Source organism: Atractosteus spatula, chromosome 3 (genome assembly GCF_055471065.1).
Source record: "Atractosteus spatula isolate fAtrSpa1 chromosome 3, fAtrSpa1.hap1, whole genome shotgun sequence".
Lineage (NCBI taxonomy): Eukaryota > Metazoa > Chordata > Actinopteri > Semionotiformes > Lepisosteidae > Atractosteus > Atractosteus spatula.
The window spans coordinates 65443965-65462564 of NC_142708.1; the positions used below are offsets into that span (position 1 = coordinate 65443965).

An 18600-nucleotide genomic window follows, 5' to 3' on the forward strand; every position below is an offset into this window, starting at 1 on the left:
CTTTCTTTGACTCCGAGCCTGCCTAGTCCACAGTACCCTGGGAGCTCCTGTTTGAACCTTCGCCTGTACACTGACCTTGATTTGTGAGAATTCTTAACAAATAGGACCTCTGCTTCGTCAAAATGATAGCAAATCATAACTTAAAAAGTACTGCACTGAAACCTTTGTGGAAAGCAATAGCAGAAATAATGATGAAGGTGAAACGCTTAAATCAAGTGCCATCAGTAACAAGGGAGGCGAGATCAGCAAAGCTGTGAAGATGGGAAAGTTTGATCGAAAACGTTCTAGAACTGTGCTTGTGTTGTTGACCTCAGGTATGCTTTAATCCGCTTGAGCTCTGAGGAGAGCGGCTACAGGTTGAATTCACACCTCCATTTAGTAAAATACTGGAGAAGCCGCACGGAAAGCAATGCGTTTTAATGCCGCTTACGTATAATCGCTGAACTGTGCGTTCACGCTTTTGTTTGTGCGGGTAGGGACGATTTTTAGCCAGGTGGGATTTATTTAGCCACACGGCCCGTGTACAATTGCGGCAAACGAGAATCTGCTAACTTCTAGCAAGAACACGTCGAATAGTCTACGTGTCTACCGTTTGTTAGTTACATGGATCTAACAGAGAGGAAGCTGGAGGATCTTGCGGCGGTTTTTCAGCCTTCGTTTACATCTCTTCTGCTCATGCAAGCTAATTTTGTTTAGGCTCTTGTCTTAGACTGTACTGTGCATTAGAACGAAAGCCTAAGAACAATACTGTTTAGAAAAACCCACACACTTAGTTTGAGAATACTGTAGAGCCATGCGCACGCAAGGCGGGCTGGGGACTAGGGGACTGTACTGTATATAGTGGGACGGAGGCTGGAAACAGGCTCTTCCCTTCGTGTCCGTTAGTGTAGGTGTAGCGCTGTAATCCCTGGCCCTGTGTGTGTGTGTGTGTGTACACACCTTTCCCCGCTTCCGATTAACCTCTTTTTTCCGACTTCTACGCCCGCTCCATTCGGTACTGAACTCCGTGGTCGTAACAAAATATTTTCATCTCATAACGAAGTAAAAAAAGTCAGATCCCTTTAACCATGTAACTCCATAAAACCGAAGGAAAGGAGAATCATAGCAGGCGTCTCCGTGACAGTCAAGAGCCTCAGATGGCAACACTCTGAAAGTGTCTGCCCTGTGGCTCTCCTCTAACGTTCATAAAAGATGCTGTCTCACCTAGAACCTGACTTAGAAGAAAAAGCAGCCATCCATGTGCTGCTGTCAGGGACGTGTAACAGCCTGGAGTCCAGGCTGCTCCCATGAGTACTACAGCAGCAGTGAACAGTGAAGCAGCCATCATCAGCTGCAGAGAAGCTCCCCACCCATAGCATCTACTCTACAGAGTGGAGCTGCAGTTTAATGCTAAGCATCTGCACAAGAAAGGCTGTCAGACTAGCTGAAAGCCACTGGAGCCAGTGCAGTAACAGCCCAAGCCCACCAGGCATTGCTCGCCCTCTGCTCACAGTGCTTGTGGCAAAGACACTGAACGGGCTAGCATGGCGAGGACATGAGAGGTCAGCGCATTAAGCAGGTGTCAAGATCTATTGCACTGGCTTAACAAAGGAACAAGTATCACACAGAGACAGTTTCCAATCCCTCCTTTATTTCTCCATCACAGTCAGCTCAGTGGATTTACTCTGCAGTCTCCTGTAAAGGACAGTCCCCAGCACAGCCACACAGACCAGCCCCACCACTGCCCCCAGAGCAGCCAGGATCACAGGCTCGGCAGACACTCCTGGAAAGAGAGGACAGGTTAGCTCACACTGCTCTACCATAGAGATGCTTTTAGACCAGTTCAGTCCCACTGAGACTCCAGTCAGTATACAGGTTGGGTACTAAAGGCTTCCTCTACCTGTTGCATCACCTTCCTCCTGTGCTCTCAGCTGAGACCTCTGACCTTTCACCTCTGCTGGGCTGTCAACAGCCTGCTCTCCCAGCACAAACAGAGGACCAACTGTGGCATCGCCTTCCCACTCAGCAGCTGCAACTGGAAGGAATTCTGGATTGAAAAACCTACAGCGCTGCAGAAGACAGCATTCACTTTCACATAAACCTGACCAGGATTTTTTAAGGAGCATGTTGGAGGGAAGGACACCCTTTGTAACGCTCCTTTTCATGTCGCAATCCAGAGAACAGTTGCTTTTCCACATTTTGCCTACATTCCCCAAGAATAAGAGCAGGAGGGATCGTGTACAGCATACAGTGCCATGGTTTTCTATGAAGACTTCTGCTCACAATCCCTCAATGTACCAATGTTCATACTACTGGAGTGGAACACTAGCATCTACAAGAACTAGAAGCCCCTCTCCTCATTTTGAGAAACCACAAGCAAGAGAGAGTCTCACCCTCTTTAGATCCCAGATCCCTCTTCATTCTCATCCAGTGCCTGGATTTGGTAGTAGGACAGCTGGAGTCACAGCAGCTGCACACCTGATCACTCCCATCCACAGACCGCCACCTACAGCAGGACAGGCATCACTGCAGACACCCGCATCAGAGCACATTGCAGCCAACACCCTCCTCCTCACTTACACATTCCCAGTAGTGTAGCAGGCCTTGTTCAGGGAGTCCACACTCTGGGAAGCAGCAGTCACCTTCAGAAGGCAGGTGATGTAGATCTGGAACAGCACACCTTCAGTCAGAGGCTCCACTGCAGCTAAACCTCCTCACAGCCCAGAGGCCACAGGAAGACACTCACTGAGCTCCTGGCATCTTGATAGAACCTGAAGGCATCCAGCTCCATCCTCAGCTTGCTGTCCTGGGGTCTTGGCATGAACTGAGAACTGGAGCCGGTTGTTCTGGCATCAGTCAGGCACCTGGGGGAGAGGGGAGGTCATTGCAAGTGCACCGTCTGCACAGCAGTTCCTCCATCAGAAGGCACAGGACTCACCCGTGATTCTCAATGAAGGCATATCTGGGGGTAGAGGTCTGGTCAGGCACCAGGGTGGCCACACAGCTGTCCACAAAGAGCCGGAGGGGCTGGTGGTCGGCCTGGCTGACGGAGGCTTCAATATTCAGGACGTCCCCCAGGTAGAACACGTTGGAGGTCCTTGGGGAGCTCCAGTCATCTAGCATTGGAGAGGAGCCATTACTCATGGCGACGAATAGGTCCAGCAGGAAAATAGCAGAGAACCAGATGAACGTCTCCCAAATACAGATCCCTTCAAAGAGCTCCGGTTACTGGGAGCAAGCCTTCATAGACCCCCAGTCAAGCCAATTCAACAAAGCAATCTTCTCTAGCAGACATCCCCAGTGCGAAAGGGAGTCTTGCTGCACCTCTCCCTACAGGAGCACATACCAGCCATGAGCACCAGGGAGAAATCCAGGACATCCTCCGCAGACTTGGTGGAAGTGTAGGGGACCCAGGTGGGCTTCAGGGCGCTGCTGCTCACATTGTAAAACCTGGGAAAGAGACTCCGGCAGAGTGACACGGTCCTTATTCAGCCCTGGAGCTCCGTGGACCCTGCAGGACAGCAGATGCCTCCCTCACCTCATGTAGCGACACTCAATACCGACAACGGCGCCATTAGTTCTCACGATGGGGGTGTTGGCAATCGCCCGCGGGGTGTAGCTGAGAGAGAAGCTGTACACTAGCTCCTCTGGCGCGCTCTGGGAGAGAAGCGACAGGTGAAGCCGGCACACCACTAAAATACGAAGCTAGAATGTCAAAGCCGGACACCCTACCGTCAGCGAACTACGACACGCCTGCAGCTCGGACTCGAAGATCAGGACCTGCGCCGCGTCGTCTTGCCTTGTGGCCGCACAGTCTCCCAGACTGACGTCCGAGGAGTTGATCAGCTGACCGGTACCGAACAGGTCTCTCCTGACTTGCACCACGATTTGACTCTCCCCGCACGCTACCGACACAGCCCGCCCGAGCGGCGTATCCTGCTGTGGAAACCAAGGAGTTTTGTAGAACACAGCCCCCTTGTGCGTGATACCGGTTCGCCGTCCGGGAGCTGAGCGCCATGTAGCGGCGTCACAGAAAACGCCGCAACAAAAGAACACCAAGACGCTGAAGAGAGAAATGCCCGAAACCCACATTTTGTTTCCCACAGAGAACGAATCCATGATACCTACTGTTTGCGAAGTACGTCTTTTTAAAGGCACAGAGATATTCTCTCTTAATGAGGTTCAGGTTTGCCGACAGAGAAAGCAGATTCTCACGCGAACAAACTCAGTGTCCGCTCGTACTGAGGAGCCCGGATAGAGCGCGGGAGTCGGGGAAGATCAGAGCAGCGATCATGAAACAATAGGACCGGTGATGTTTTACGTATTCTTTTATTTAATGTTTCCATTTTCTCCGGCTGAGTCAGTGCGTTCTGTTGTAATTACGCATTATGATCCAATTTCTACCTTAAATGGCATCATGTCGTCCCAGTGCTGGCTGTGAAGACGTCCAGGGGGTGCACTTCGTAACCTTTCTTGAGGATTTTGAGAAAATAAAAATGTAAAACTACAGCAAAATCCAGTCCACCTCAGGCTAGGACTAAATCGCTGCTGATAACGTATTCTTAGTCAAATGTGTTTTTGCCTTAGTGTTAAATCACATAGGGCATTATGAAATTATAGAAAATGCAGGCAGGCCTTTCAATGTGTAGTTTTTTTATCTTACATTTCGTTTAACATGAATCCTAAATCCACTCAAATTACGTCTTAATTTGCGCTACACGTGTGATTTCAGATCAATGAACTGATTAGTCGTGTTGCCGAGACAAACCCGCTGCATTAGAGCATCAGAGAGCGAATGAGACAGTGTCGCGTAAGCAGGGAGAAGCCTGGGATGTTGGCGCTAATGAAGGAGCTGCAGACAGACGAGAGAACACGTGTACTCTGTGCCTGCGGGCTGAAATCGCACACATTAGGAAAATAAGTTTGAATTTCGACATTCGGCACAGCCAGCAGCCATTTCATCTGCAGCTCACAACTGGCAGCCCACTAAAGCTGAGCAGGTGTGAGCCTGGTCAGTACCTGGATGGGAGAGCTCCTGGGAACAACTAAGGTTTCTGCCAGAAGAGGAGTTAGTGGGGCCAGCAGGGGGCGCTAACCCTGTGGTCCATGTGGGTCCTAATGCCCCAGTATAGTGATGGGGACACTAGACTGTAAACAGGCGCCGTCCTTCGGCTGAGACGTAAAACCGAGGTCCTGACTCTCTGTGGTCATTAAAAATCCCAGGGCGTCTCTCTAAAAGAATCATGGCCTCCTAATAATCCCCCATCTGTGAATCTTCTCCCCCCTGAGAGCTGGTGTGGTGAGCGTTCTGGCGCACTATGGCTGCCGTCGCATCCTCCAGGTGGTGGAGGGGAGTCCACATTACCAGAAAAGCGCTATACAAGTGGAAGTAAATAATTAATAATTGAAGTATTACTTCAGAATAATTACCACATACACTGGTGGTTCAAAATACAATTTGAAAGAGGTCAGTCTTCTTGCACGTTCAGCAGGGTTTAATCTTTTAAAGTTAATGCCTCATTTTTCTTTCAGACGAGGGCTTCCGAATCAGGTGGGGAATTGAGAGTGGTCAAAAATCCCCAAGTTGTCAAAGGTTTCTCTCCTAGCTTTTAACAGGATTAAAAGTTTCTCCAATTGTAGTAGAGGCAAATATTGCTCAAAATTCTTGCGATGCCAATAAACTGCGCCGATTGCAATATTCAACTGCATGATTGATCACTGATCCCAGACATTTTACACCCGTCACTAACCCCCCTTGAAATCATGTCATTTAGGTGATCATGAATGTTGGTGTTTTTGAGTGAAAAACCTGATTTTATTTTTATCATCAAGTATGGACCAGTGTCTCCCAAATGACCGCCCAGGTACCCCAAGTCCAATCCCGCCACTTCCATTTCTCTTCAGAGAACAGAAGCCAAGCCCACAGATTATTCCGCTCTAAAGCCACTTCCTGGATTGCATGACGTTGGGCCTGTGTGAGGAGCAGGCAGTACTGCCGCAGTAAGTGGAGGTACGAAATCGGCTCCCCTACAGTCGCTGCAAGGGGAACAGCGCTGCCCACGACTCCAAGCAGCACCTGCACTATTAATTACCTTCCTCAGCGGTCAGATTACCGAGATGAAGGAGAGGGAGCAGACTGTGGTTCTGGAAGAGGTTTCAGAGCTGGATGCAGAAAAGCCAGTATATGCAAAAAGTGCTCTTGCTGCAATAATCATTACATTGATCTGTTAAGCAGCGTTTTTGCCACCATTCCGTCTAGAAAGAACGCAGCTGTAAGCGTCTTATACAATCTTTAAGAAAGTAAAAAGGAAAAAGGCTGAGGAGGACCAGAGTTCACTTCTCCCTTTATTATGCTCCAGTTACAGCTTTGTTCTGTGTACAAGGTCTGAATCTCCACACAGCTACCAGCAGCAGAGCAGAGACCACAAGCACAGTGGAGGCAGCTACTGCCAGCAAACCATAGCTGAAGACCTGGGGCACTGAGGAGAGAGCAGGCAGCAGTCAGTACACAGCCAGAGCAACACGCCAACACCGCTCACACAGTGGAGCCTCTCACCTTCAGACCAGAGCCGATGCGCTTCACCCTGGGCTGGGAGCTCAGAGGCAGTCAGGATCACTTCTCCACTAGAGACCACTGCAGTGTCTTTGGAGGAGCCCCCGCGTGCTGCAGCAACAGCCCTTCCTGGAAGAGGAACAGAAGAACTGCTGGGAGGACTGACGACCAGGATTCAGCAGCCAACAGCTACCCCTCAGCTGGAGCACTGGAGCCGACATGCGACAGGTACTCACTCCTCCTGCTGATGCAGGTTGGGACACAGCGGTCAGTAGCAGTAGGCTGGCACACCGCTGCACTGCAGTGGATGTAGACCTGGAGAGAGCAGAGCAGGGCTGAGAGAAGGTCAGCTGCCCTCGGGCATCAAGCTGGTGCCTCCCAGCCGCGGCTCCTTACCGTCTCCTTCAGGGGGAGCTGGGAGGCAGGGTCCACAAAAGTGAACATCCGGACCATGAAGCGCTGGTAGTGCGTTGGGTACAGCAGCCCTGAGGAGCCGCCCACAGGGATCAGAGTGGTCTGGTAGTTGTCATCTCTGTATGGGCACCTGCAACAGGAGGAGCAGGGTGAGAGCTCTGCCAGCAGGGGTCAGCAGTGGGGAATCCAGCAAGAGCTACAGAGGACAGGTTACCCAGCAACCAGGAGGCTCCACTGGGGCTGGCTCAGAGGGCTTGGGGTGGAAGTGGCCCAGCAGTCTCCCAGCGTCAGGACAATATTGGGATCTGTCCTCTGCAAGATGTGAACCTCCACATACACAGGATCCTGCAGGACCTTGGTCACAGGGTAGTCACCCTCACTGTAGTAGGAGTCATACTGCTCTCCTGAGGAGGAGGAGGGAGCTTTAGCACTATTTCACCCTGCAGGGCAGCCGAGCAGAGCTGAAGGCTCAGCAGAGGTACCTCTCGCCAGTTGGAGCTCCACACGGAGAGGTCCTGGGGACACTGCTGGAGGGGGTGGAGAGACCGTATAGACCACTGCCTGCAGAGGAACCAGCTCATCATCTGCATACTTGCACTGGAAGAACAGCCTGCAGGAAGAAGCCGGCCATCAGGAACTGGCACAGGCCGAGGGGAGCCGAGGAAGGAGAAGGCAACCTGCCCACCTGTAGGCACTGTCCCTCGTGATGGAGCCATCAGGTCCCGGCCTCACCTCGAAGCTGGAGTTCATCAGGTTCTCATACACTACAGCACCAGCCTCCACCTGGAAGAGGGGTGGGGACATGACGGGCACAGCCTGCACACGCTGGCGCTCTGGGAACAAGACACTGGCTGCAACTCACCCTCATCCTGGTGCCACAGGCACTGACTGGGAACTTGAACATGGCAAAGCCAGCAGTGGTGCCAACAGGGCCACAGGCTGCACTGCCACCCCCCAGCAGACTGACCGAGTCCAGGCTCAGCGGAGGGCTGGTGGCATTCCTGGACACCACAACCACGAACTGACCATCCCTGGTGCACTGCACAGTCACTGAGGGGATACAAAGGCTGGATTCAGTCCCAGTATAAAAAAAGGAATCCTGCTCCGAAATGCGCAGGTTACACAAACCCACCGTCATTCCCATAGTAGCAGCGCCTCTGGCTTGTCTGATCAAAGCAACAGTTTCCTGCTTCACAGTCGGCTCTCGTGATGGTCGGGTCTCCACACACCACCTTGTCATTATCGCTCACCAGACATTTCTGATTCTGGGCTAGAGCCACATCCAGCAACACAAAAAGCAAGGCACACAGACTCCACACTTTCCCACTGACCCCAGACTTCTCCATGGCGGAACTCGGAGAGGAACTAGAGGAAAGCCGCGCTCAGCGCCTTAAGTTCTCTCTGCGCGCTGATCGGCTGAGCTCGGCGATTGGACAGCAGCAGGCTGAAGCGGGCGCACGAGGAGCTCAGACGCTCTGCGCGTCTCCAGGGTCAGGAATTGAGTCCAGGTGCGCAGATCGCTCTGCTGGTTCTCTCCAGCGTCATTCTTAAGAATTGTCTTCATCCGTGATGTGTTAACAAGTGAGGAAACAGAACCTCAGCGGTGATTTTGAAATCCAATTAAAATCAGCACTGCTTAAAATTGCACATCATTGGGCTGCTAATATATTTGGATGTTTGAGCCAGGAATCATTTGCTCTTGCTGGTTTAAAAGAAAGACGAAATAGTAGTGATGTCAGACTCGAAACGGCTTCGATTCATTTGGAGCAGAGCGTTACCATACTGTACACTGCTCCGAAGTCCGTATGAAAAGGCGCGTGACTAGGCCGAACGCGACTTCATTGCGTCACAGTTTCGAAATGTTTCAAATGTTTTGCCGGGATTCGGCACAGGAAAAATTAAGAGCAAGCTGGTGATCTGAGATCACGTTTTGACCATATACACATAAATGGAAAGTACAAAATGATATATCTGTTCCCCGGTTTGTGATTGGGTGCTACCTGTCATCACCTCATTTGCCACACCCTCGAAACGTTTTAAAAGTTATATAAAGCCTGTCTAAGCCTCGGTTTTTTGGCGAAGTCTTGCCTCAGCCTCCTGAGTGCCTTGTACTGAGCCGTGTTCTTACTGTCAGCCTGTTTTCCTGCCTCCACCTAGTTTCTTTCTTTGACTCCGAGCCTGCCTAGTCCACAGTACCCTGGGAGCTCCTGTTTGAACCTTCGCCTGTACACTGACCTTGATTTGTGAGAATTCTTAACAAATAGGACCTCTGCTTCGTCAAAATGATAGCAAATCATAACTTAAAAAGTACTGCACTGAAACCTTTGTGGAAAGCAATAGCAGAAATAATGATGAAGGTGAAACGCTTAAATCAAGTGCCATCAGTAACAAGGGAGGCGAGATCAGCAAAGCTGTGAAGATGGGAAAGTTTGATCGAAAACGTTCTAGAACTGTGCTTGTGTTGTTGACCTCAGGTATGCTTTAATCCGCTTGAGCTCTGAGGAGAGCGGCTACAGGTTGAATTCACACCTCCATTTAGTAAAATACTGGAGAAGCCGCACGGAAAGCAATGCGTTTTAATGCCGCTTACGTATAATCGCTGAACTGTGCGTTCACGCTTTTGTTTGTGCGGGTAGGGACGATTTTTAGCCAGGTGGGATTTATTTAGCCACACGGCCCGTGTACAATTGCGGCAAACGAGAATCTGCTAACTTCTAGCAAGAACACGTCGAATAGTCTACGTGTCTACCGTTTGTTAGTTACATGGATCTAACAGAGAGGAAGCTGGAGGATCTTGCGGCGGTTTTTCAGCCTTCGTTTACATCTCTTCTGCTCATGCAAGCTAATTTTGTTTAGGCTCTTGTCTTAGACTGTACTGTGCATTAGAACGAAAGCCTAAGAACAATACTGTTTAGAAAAACCCACACACTTAGTTTGAGAATACTGTAGAGCCATGCGCACGCAAGGCGGGCTGGGGACTAGGGGACTGTACTGTATATAGTGGGACGGAGGCTGGAAACAGGCTCTTCCCTTCGTGTCCGTTAGTGTAGGTGTAGCGCTGTAATCCCTGGCCCTGTGTGTGTGTGTGTGTGTGTGTGTGTACACACCTTTCCCCGCTTCCGATTAACCTCTTTTTTCCGACTTCTACGCCCGCTCCATTCGGTACTGAACTCCGTGGTCGTAACAAAATATTTTCATCTCATAACGAAGTAAAAAAAGTCAGATCCCTTTAACCATGTAACTCCATAAAACCGAAGGAAAGGAGAATCATAGCAGGCGTCTCCGTGACAGTCAAGAGCCTCAGATGGCAACACTCTGAAAGTGTCTGCCCTGTGGCTCTCCTCTAACGTTCATAAAAGATGCTGTCTCACCTAGAACCTGACTTAGAAGAAAAAGCAGCCATCCATGTGCTGCTGTCAGGGACGTGTAACAGCCTGGAGTCCAGGCTGCTCCCATGAGTACTACAGCAGCAGTGAACAGTGAAGCAGCCATCATCAGCTGCAGAGAAGCTCCCCACCCATAGCATCTACTCTACAGAGTGGAGCTGCAGTTTAATGCTAAGCATCTGCACAAGAAAGGCTGTCAGACTAGCTGAAAGCCACTGGAGCCAGTGCAGTAACAGCCCAAGCCCACCAGGCATTGCTCGCCCTCTGCTCACAGTGCTTGTGGCAAAGACACTGAACGGGCTAGCATGGCGAGGACATGAGAGGTCAGCGCATTAAGCAGGTGTCAAGATCTATTGCACTGGCTTAACAAAGGAACAAGTATCACACAGAGACAGTTTCCAATCCCTCCTTTATTTCTCCATCACAGTCAGCTCAGTGGATTTACTCTGCAGTCTCCTGTAAAGGACAGTCCCCAGCACAGCCACACAGACCAGCCCCACCACTGCCCCCAGAGCAGCCAGGATCACAGGCTCAGCAGACACTCCTGGAAAGAGAGGACAGGTTAGCTCACACTGCTCTACCATAGAGATGCTTTTAGACCAGTTCAGTCCCACTGAGACTCCAGTCAGTATACAGGTTGGGTACTAAAGGCTTCCTCTACCTGTTGCATCACCTTCCTCCTGTGCTCTCAGCTGAGACCTCTGACCTGTCACCTCTGCTGGGCTGTCAACAGCCTGCTCTCCCAGCACAAACAGAGGACCAACTGTGGCATCGCCTTCCCACTCAGCAGCTGCAACTGGAAGGAATTCTGGATTGAAAAACCTACAGCGCTGCAGAAGACAGCATTCACTTTCACATAAACCTGACCAGGATTTTTTAAGGAGCATGTTGGAGGGAAGGACACCCTTTGTAACGCTCCTTTTCATGTCGCAATCCAGAGAACAGTTGCTTTTCCACATTTTGCCTACATTCCCCAAGAATAAGAGCAGGAGGGATCGTGTACAGCATACAGTGCCATGGTTTTCTATGAAGACTTCTGCTCACAATCCCTCAATGTACCAATGTTCATACTACTGGAGTGGAACACTAGCATCTACAAGAACTAGAAGCCCCTCTCCTCATTTTGAGAAACCACAAGCAAGAGAGAGTCTCACCCTCTTTAGATCCCAGATCCCTCTTCATTCTCATCCAGTGCCTGGATTTGGTAGTAGGACAGCTGGAGTCACAGCAGCTGCACACCTGATCACTCCCATCCACAGACCGCCACCTACAGCAGGACAGGCATCACTGCAGACACCCGCATCAGAGCACATTGCAGCCAACACCCTCCTCCTCACTTACACATTCCCAGTAGTGTAGCAGGCCTTGTTCAGGGAGTCCACACTCTGGGAAGCAGCAGTCACCTTCAGAAGGCAGGTGATGTAGATCTGGAACAGCACACCTTCAGTCAGAGGCTCCACTGCAGCTAAACCTCCTCACAGCCCAGAGGCCACAGGAAGACACTCACTGAGCTCCTGGCATCTTGATAGAACCTGAAGGCATCCAGCTCCATCCTCAGCTTGCTGTCCTGGGGTCTTGGCATGAACTGAGAACTGGAGCCGGTTGTTCTGGCATCAGTCAGGCACCTGGGGGAGAGGGGAGGTCATTGCAAGTGCACCGTCTGCACAGCAGTTCCTCCATCAGAAGGCACAGGACTCACCCGTGATTCTCAATGAAGGCATATCTGGGGGTAGAGGTCTGGTCAGGCACCAGGGTGGCCACACAGCTGTCCACAAAGAGCCGGAGGGGCTGGTGGTCGGCCTGGCTGACGGAGGCTTCAATATTCAGGACGTCCCCCAGGTAGAACACGTTGGAGGTCCTTGGGGAGCTCCAGTCATCTAGCATTGGAGAGGAGCCATTACTCATGGCGACGAATAGGTCCAGCAGGAAAATAGCAGAGAACCAGATGAACGTCTCCCAAATACAGATCCCTTCAAAGAGCTCCGGTTACTGGGAGCAAGCCTTCATAGACCCCCAGTCAAGCCAATTCAACAAAGCAATCTTCTCTAGCAGACATCCCCAGTGCGAAAGGGAGTCTTGCTGCACCTCTCCCTACAGGAGCACATACCAGCCATGAGCACCAGGGAGAAATCCAGGACATCCTCCGCAGACTTGGTGGAAGTGTAGGGGACCCAGGTGGGCTTCAGGGCGCTGCTGCTCACATTGTAAAACCTGGGAAAGAGACTCCGGCAGAGTGACACGGTCCTTATTCAGCCCTGGAGCTCCGTGGACCCTGCAGGACAGCAGATGCCTCCCTCACCTCATGTAGCGACACTCAATACCGACAACGGCGCCATTAGTTCTCACGATGGGGGTGTTGGCAATCGCCCGCGGGGTGTAGCTGAGAGAGAAGCTGTACACTAGCTCCTCTGGCGCGCTCTGGGAGAGAAGCGACAGGTGAAGCCGGCACACCACTAAAATACGAAGCTAGAATGTCAAAGCCGGACACCCTACCGTCAGCGAACTACGACACGCCTGCAGCTCGGACTCGAAGATCAGGACCTGCGCCGCGTCGTCTTGCCTTGTGGCCGCACAGTCTCCCAGACTGACGTCCGAGGAGTTGATCAGCTGACCGGTACCGAACAGGTCTCTCCTGACTTGCACCACGATTTGACTCTCCCCGCACGCTACCGACACAGCCCGCCCGAGCGGCGTATCCTGCTGTGGAAACCAAGGAGTTTTGTAGAACACAGCCCCCTTGTGCGTGATACCGGTTCGCCGTCCGGGAGCTGAGCGCCATGTAGCGGCGTCACAGAAAACGCCGCAACAAAAGAACACCAAGACGCTGAAGAGAGAAATGCCCGAAACCCACATTTTGTTTCCCACAGAGAACGAATCCATGATACCTACTGTTTGCGAAGTACGTCTTTTTAAAGGCACAGAGATATTCTCTCTTAATGAGGTTCAGGTTTGCCGACAGAGAAAGCAGATTCTCACGCGAACAAACTCAGTGTCCGCTCGTACTGAGGAGCCCGGATAGAGCGCGGGAGTCGGGGAAGATCAGAGCAGCGATCATGAAACAATAGGACCGGTGATGTTTTACGTATTCTTTTATTTAATGTTTCCATTTTCTCCGGCTGAGTCAGTGCGTTCTGTTGTAATTACGCATTATGATCCAATTTCTACCTTAAATGGCATCATGTCGTCCCAGTGCTGGCTGTGAAGACGTCCAGGGGGTGCACTTCGTAACCTTTCTTGAGGATTTTGAGAAAATAAAAATGTAAAACTACAGCAAAATCCAGTCCACCTCAGGCTAGGACTAAATCGCTGCTGATAACGTATTCTTAGTCAAATGTGTTTTTGCCTTAGTGTTAAATCACATAGGGCATTATGAAATTATAGAAAATGCAGGCAGGCCTTTCAATGTGTAGTTTTTTTATCTTACATTTCGTTTAACATGAATCCTAAATCCACTCAAATTACGTCTTAATTTGCGCTACACGTGTGATTTCAGATCAATGAACTGATTAGTCGTGTTGCCGAGACAAACCCGCTGCATTAGAGCATCAGAGAGCGAATGAGACAGTGTCGCGTAAGCAGGGAGAAGCCTGGGATGTTGGCGCTAATGAAGGAGCTGCAGACAGACGAGAGAACACGTGTACTCTGTGCCTGCGGGCTGAAATCGCACACATTAGGAAAATAAGTTTGAATTTCGACATTCGGCACAGCCAGCAGCCATTTCATCTGCAGCTCACAACTGGCAGCCCACTAAAGCTGAGCAGGTGTGAGCCTGGTCAGTACCTGGATGGGAGAGCTCCTGGGAACAACTAAGGTTTCTGCCAGAAGAGGAGTTAGTGGGGCCAGCAGGGGGCGCTAACCCTGTGGTCCATGTGGGTCCTAATACCCCAGTATAGTGATGGGGACACTAGACTGTAAACAGGCGCCGTCCTTCGGCTGAGACGTAAAACCGAGGTCCTGACTCTCTGTGGTCATTAAAAATCCCAGGGCGTCTCTCTAAAAGAATCATGGCCTCCTAATAATCCCCATCTGTGAATCTTCTCCCCCCTGAGAGCTGGTGTGGTGAGCGTTCTGGCGCACTATGGCTGCCGTCGCATCCTCCAGGTGGTGGAGGGGAGTCCACATTACCAGAAAAGCGCTATACAAGTGGAAGTAAATAATTAATAATTGAAGTATTACTTCAGAATAATTACCACATACACTGGTGGTTCAAAATACAATTTGAAAGAGGTCAGTCTTCTTGCACGTTCAGCAGGGTTTAATCTTTTAAAGTTAATGCCTCATTTTTCTTTCAGACGAGGGCTTCCGAATCACGTGGGGAATTGAGATTGGTCAAAAATCCCCAAGTTGTCAAAGGTTTCTCTCCTAGCTTTTAACAGGATTAAAAGTTTCTCCAATTGTAGTAGAGGCAAATATTGCTCAAAATTCTTGCGATGCCAATAAACTGCGCCGATTGCAATATTCAACTGCATGATTGATCACTGATCCCAGACATTTTACACCCGTCACTAACCCCCCTTGAAATCATGTCATTTAGGTGATCATGAATGTTGGTGTTTTTGAGTGAAAAACCTGATTTTATTTTTATCATCAAGTATGGACCAGTGTCTCCCAAATGACCTCCCAGGTACCCCAAGTCCAATCCCGCCACTTCCATTTCTCTTCAGAGAACAGAAGCCAAGACCACAGATTATTCCGCTCTAAAGCCACTTCCTGGATTGCATGACGTTGGGCCTGTGTGAGGAGCAGGCAGTACTGCCGCAGTAAGTGGAGGTACGAAATCGGCTCCCCTACAGTCGCTGCAAGGGGAACAGCGCTGCCCACGACTCCAAGCAGCACCTGCACTATTAATTACCTTCCTCAGCGGTCAGATTACCGAGATGAAGGAGAGGGAGCAGACTGTGGTTCTGGAAGAGGTTTCAGAGCTGGATGCAGAAAAGCCAGTATATGCAAAAAGTGCTCTTGCTGCAATAATCATTACATTGATCTGTTAAGCAGCGTTTTTGCCACCATTCCGTCTAGAAAGAACGCAGCTGTAAGCGTCTTATACAATCTTTAAGAAAGTAAAAAGGAAAAAGGCTGAGGAGGACCAGAGTTCACTTCTCCCTTTATTATGCTCCAGTTACAGCTTTGTTCTGTGTACAAGGTCTGAATCTCCACACAGCTACCAGCAGCAGAGCAGAGACCACAAGCACAGTGGAGGCAGCTACTGCCAGCAAACCATAGCTGAAGACCTGGGGCACTGAGGAGAGAGCAGGCAGCAGTCAGTACACAGCCAGAGCAACACGCCAACACCGCTCACACAGTGGAGCCTCTCACCTTCAGACCAGAGCCGATGCGCTTCACCCTGGGCTGGGAGCTCAGAGGCAGTCAGGATCACTTCTCCACTAGAGACCACTGCAGTGTCTTTGGAGGAGCCCCCGCGTGCTGCAGCAACAGCCCTTCCTGGAAGAGGAACAGAAGAACTGCTGGGAGGACTGACGACCAGGATTCAGCAGCCAACAGCTACCCCTCAGCTGGAGCACTGGAGCCGACATGCGACAGGTACTCACTCCTCCTGCTGATGCAGGTTGGGACACAGCGGTCAGTAGCAGTAGGCTGGCACACCGCTGCACTGCAGTGGATGTAGACCTGGAGAGAGCAGAGCAGGGCTGAGAGAAGGTCAGCTGCCCTCGGGCATCAAGCTGGTGCCTCCCAGCCGCGGCTCCTTACCGTCTCCTTCAGGGGGAGCTGGGAGGCAGGGTCCACAAAAGTGAACATCCGGACCATGAAGCGCTGGTAGTGCGTTGGGTACAGCAGCCCTGAGGAGCCGCCCACAGGGATCAGAGTGGTCTGGTAGTTGTCATCTCTGTATGGGCACCTGCAACAGGAGGAGCAGGGTGAGAGCTCTGCCAGCAGGGGTCAGCAGTGGGGAATCCAGCAAGAGCTACAGAGGACAGGTTACCCAGCAACCAGGAGGCTCCACTGGGGCTGGCTCAGAGGGCTTGGGGTGGAAGTGGCCCAGCAGTCTCCCAGCGTCAGGACAATATTGGGATCTGTCCTCTGCAAGATGTGAACCTCCACATACACAGGATCCTGCAGGACCTTGGTCACAGGGTAGTCACCCTCGCTGTAGTAGGAGTCATACTGCTCTCCTGAGGAGGAGGAGGGAGCTTTAGCACTATTTCACCCTGCAGGGCAGCCGAGCAGAGCTGAAGGCTCAGCAGAGGTACCTCTCGCCAGTTGGAGCTCCACACGGAGAGGTCCTGGGGACACTGCTGGAGGGGGTGGAGAGACCGTATAGACCACTGCCTGCAGAGGAACCAGCTCATCATCTGCATACTTGCACTGGAAGAACAGCCTGCAGGAAGAAGCCGGCCATCAGGAACTGGCACAGGCCGAGGGGAGCCGAGGAAGGAGAAGGCAACCTGCCCACCTGTAGGCACTGTCCCTCGTGATGGAGCCATCAGGTCCCGGCCTCACCTCGAAGCTGGAGTTCATCAGGTTCTCATACACTACAGCACCAGCCTCCACCTGGAAGAGGGGTGGGGACATGACGGGCACAGCCTGCACACGCTGGCGCTCTGGGAACAAGACACTGGCTGCAACTCACCCTCATCCTGGTGCCACAGGCACTGACTGGGAACTTGAACATGGCAAAGCCAGCAGTGGTGCCAACAGGGCCACAGGCTGCACTGCCACCCCCCAGCAGACTGACCGAGTCCAGGCTCAGCGGAGGGCTGGTGGCATTCCTGGACACCACAACCACGAACTGACCATCCCTGGTGCACTGCACAGTCACTGAGGGGATACAAAGGCTGGATTCAGTCCCAGTATAAAAAAAGGAATCCTGCTCCGAAATGCGCAGGTTACACAAACCCACCGTCATTCCCATAGTAGCAGCGCCTCTGGCTTGTCTGATCAAAGCAACAGTTTCCTGCTTCACAGTCGGCTCTCGTGATGGTCGGGTCTCCACACACCACCTTGTCATTATCGCTCACCAGACATTTCTGATTCTGGGCTAGAGCCACATCCAGCAACACAAAAAGCAAGGCACACAGACTCCACACTTTCCCACTGACCCCAGACTTCTCCATGGCGGAACTCGGAGAGGAACTAGAGGAAAGCCGCGCTCAGCGCCTTAAGTTCTCTCTGCGCGCTGATCGGCTGAGCTCGGCGATTGGACAGCAGCAGGCTGAAGCGGGCGCACGAGGAGCTCAGACGCTCTGCGCGTCTCCAGGGTCAGGAATTGAGTCCAGGTGCGCAGATCGCTCTGCTGGTTCTCTCCAGCGTCATTCTTAAGAATTGTCTTCATCCGTGATGTGTTAACAAGTGAGGAAACAGAACCTCAGCGGTGATTTTGAAATCCAATTAAAATCAGCACTGCTTAAAATTGCACATCATTGGGCTGCTAATATATTTGGATGTTTGAGCCAGGAATCATTTGCTCTTGCTGGTTTAAAAGAAAGACGAAATAGTAGTGATGTCAGACTCGAAACGGCTTCGATTCATTTGGAGCAGAGCGTTACCATACTGTACACTGCTCCGAAGTCCGTATGAAAAGGCGCGTGACTAGGCCGAACGCGACTTCATTGCGTCACAGTTTCGAAATGTTTCAAATGTTTTGCCGGGATTCGGCACAGGAAAAATTAAGAGCAAGCTGGTGATCTGAGATCACGTTTTGACCATATACACATAAATGGAAAGTACAAAATGATATATCTGTTCCCCGGTTTGTGATTGGGTGCTACCTGTCATCACCTCATTTGCCACACCCTCGAAACGTTTTAAAAGTTATATAAAGCCTGTCTAAGCCTCGGTTTTTTGGCGAAGTCTTGCCTCAGCCTCCTGAGTGCCTTGTACTGAGCCGTGTTCTTACTGTCAGCCTGTTTTCCTGCCTCCACCTAGTTTCTTTCTTTGACTCCGAGCCTGCCTAGTCCACAGTACCCTGGGAGCTCCTGTTTGAACCTTCGCCTGTACACTGACCTTGATTTGTGAGAATTCTTAACAAATAGGACCTCTGCTTCGTCAAAATGATAGCAAATCATAACTTAAAAAGTACTGCACTGAAACCTTTGTGGAAAGCAATAGCAGAAATAATGATGAAGGTGAAACGCTTAAATCAAGTGCCATCAGTAACAAGGGAGGCGAGATCAGCAAAGCTGTGAAGATGGGAAAGTTTGATCGAAAACGTTCTAGAACTGTGCTTGTGTTGTTGACCTCAGGTATGCTTTAATCCGCTTGAGCTCTGAGGAGAGCGGCTACAGGTTGAATTCACACCTCCATTTAGTA

At 51.0% G+C, this 18600-nt stretch overlaps 4 protein-coding genes across 4 annotated transcripts; all 4 read right to left on the minus strand.

The window, feature by feature from the left end:
* Nucleotides 1–1628: 1628 nt before the first annotated feature.
* LOC148838234 (zona pellucida sperm-binding protein 3-like) lies at nt 1629–4098 on the minus strand. Its single transcript, XM_088910574.1, has 9 exons — nt 3712–4098; nt 3518–3636; nt 3326–3429; nt 2918–3095; nt 2726–2843; nt 2560–2645; nt 2373–2485; nt 1880–2014; nt 1629–1762 (listed from the first exon to the last, which is right to left on the minus strand). Exons 1-9 carry the CDS (start codon nt 4096–4098, stop codon nt 1629–1631), a joined length of 1374 nt encoding a protein of 457 aa, XP_088766700.1.
* Nucleotides 4099–6327: 2229 nt separating this feature from the next.
* Nucleotides 6328–8292, minus strand: LOC148838235 (zona pellucida sperm-binding protein 4-like). Its single transcript, XM_088910587.1, has 9 exons — nt 8079–8292; nt 7809–7996; nt 7632–7729; nt 7429–7556; nt 7161–7350; nt 6929–7076; nt 6769–6847; nt 6536–6661; nt 6328–6458 (listed from the first exon to the last, which is right to left on the minus strand). Exons 1-9 carry the CDS (start codon nt 8290–8292, stop codon nt 6328–6330), a joined length of 1302 nt encoding a protein of 433 aa, XP_088766713.1.
* A 2450-nt stretch (nt 8293–10742) lies between these two features.
* Nucleotides 10743–13212, minus strand: LOC148838236 (zona pellucida sperm-binding protein 3-like). Its single transcript, XM_088910575.1, has 9 exons — nt 12826–13212; nt 12632–12750; nt 12440–12543; nt 12032–12209; nt 11840–11957; nt 11674–11759; nt 11487–11599; nt 10994–11128; nt 10743–10876 (listed from the first exon to the last, which is right to left on the minus strand). Exons 1-9 carry the CDS (start codon nt 13210–13212, stop codon nt 10743–10745), a joined length of 1374 nt encoding a protein of 457 aa, XP_088766701.1.
* Nucleotides 13213–15440: 2228 nt separating this feature from the next.
* On the minus strand, nt 15441–17405 carry LOC148838237 (zona pellucida sperm-binding protein 4-like). The gene is made up of 9 exons (XM_088910588.1): nt 17192–17405; nt 16922–17109; nt 16745–16842; nt 16542–16669; nt 16274–16463; nt 16042–16189; nt 15882–15960; nt 15649–15774; nt 15441–15571 (listed from the first exon to the last, which is right to left on the minus strand). Exons 1-9 carry the CDS (start codon nt 17403–17405, stop codon nt 15441–15443), a joined length of 1302 nt encoding a protein of 433 aa, XP_088766714.1.
* Between the last annotated feature and the right edge of the window lie 1195 nt (nt 17406–18600).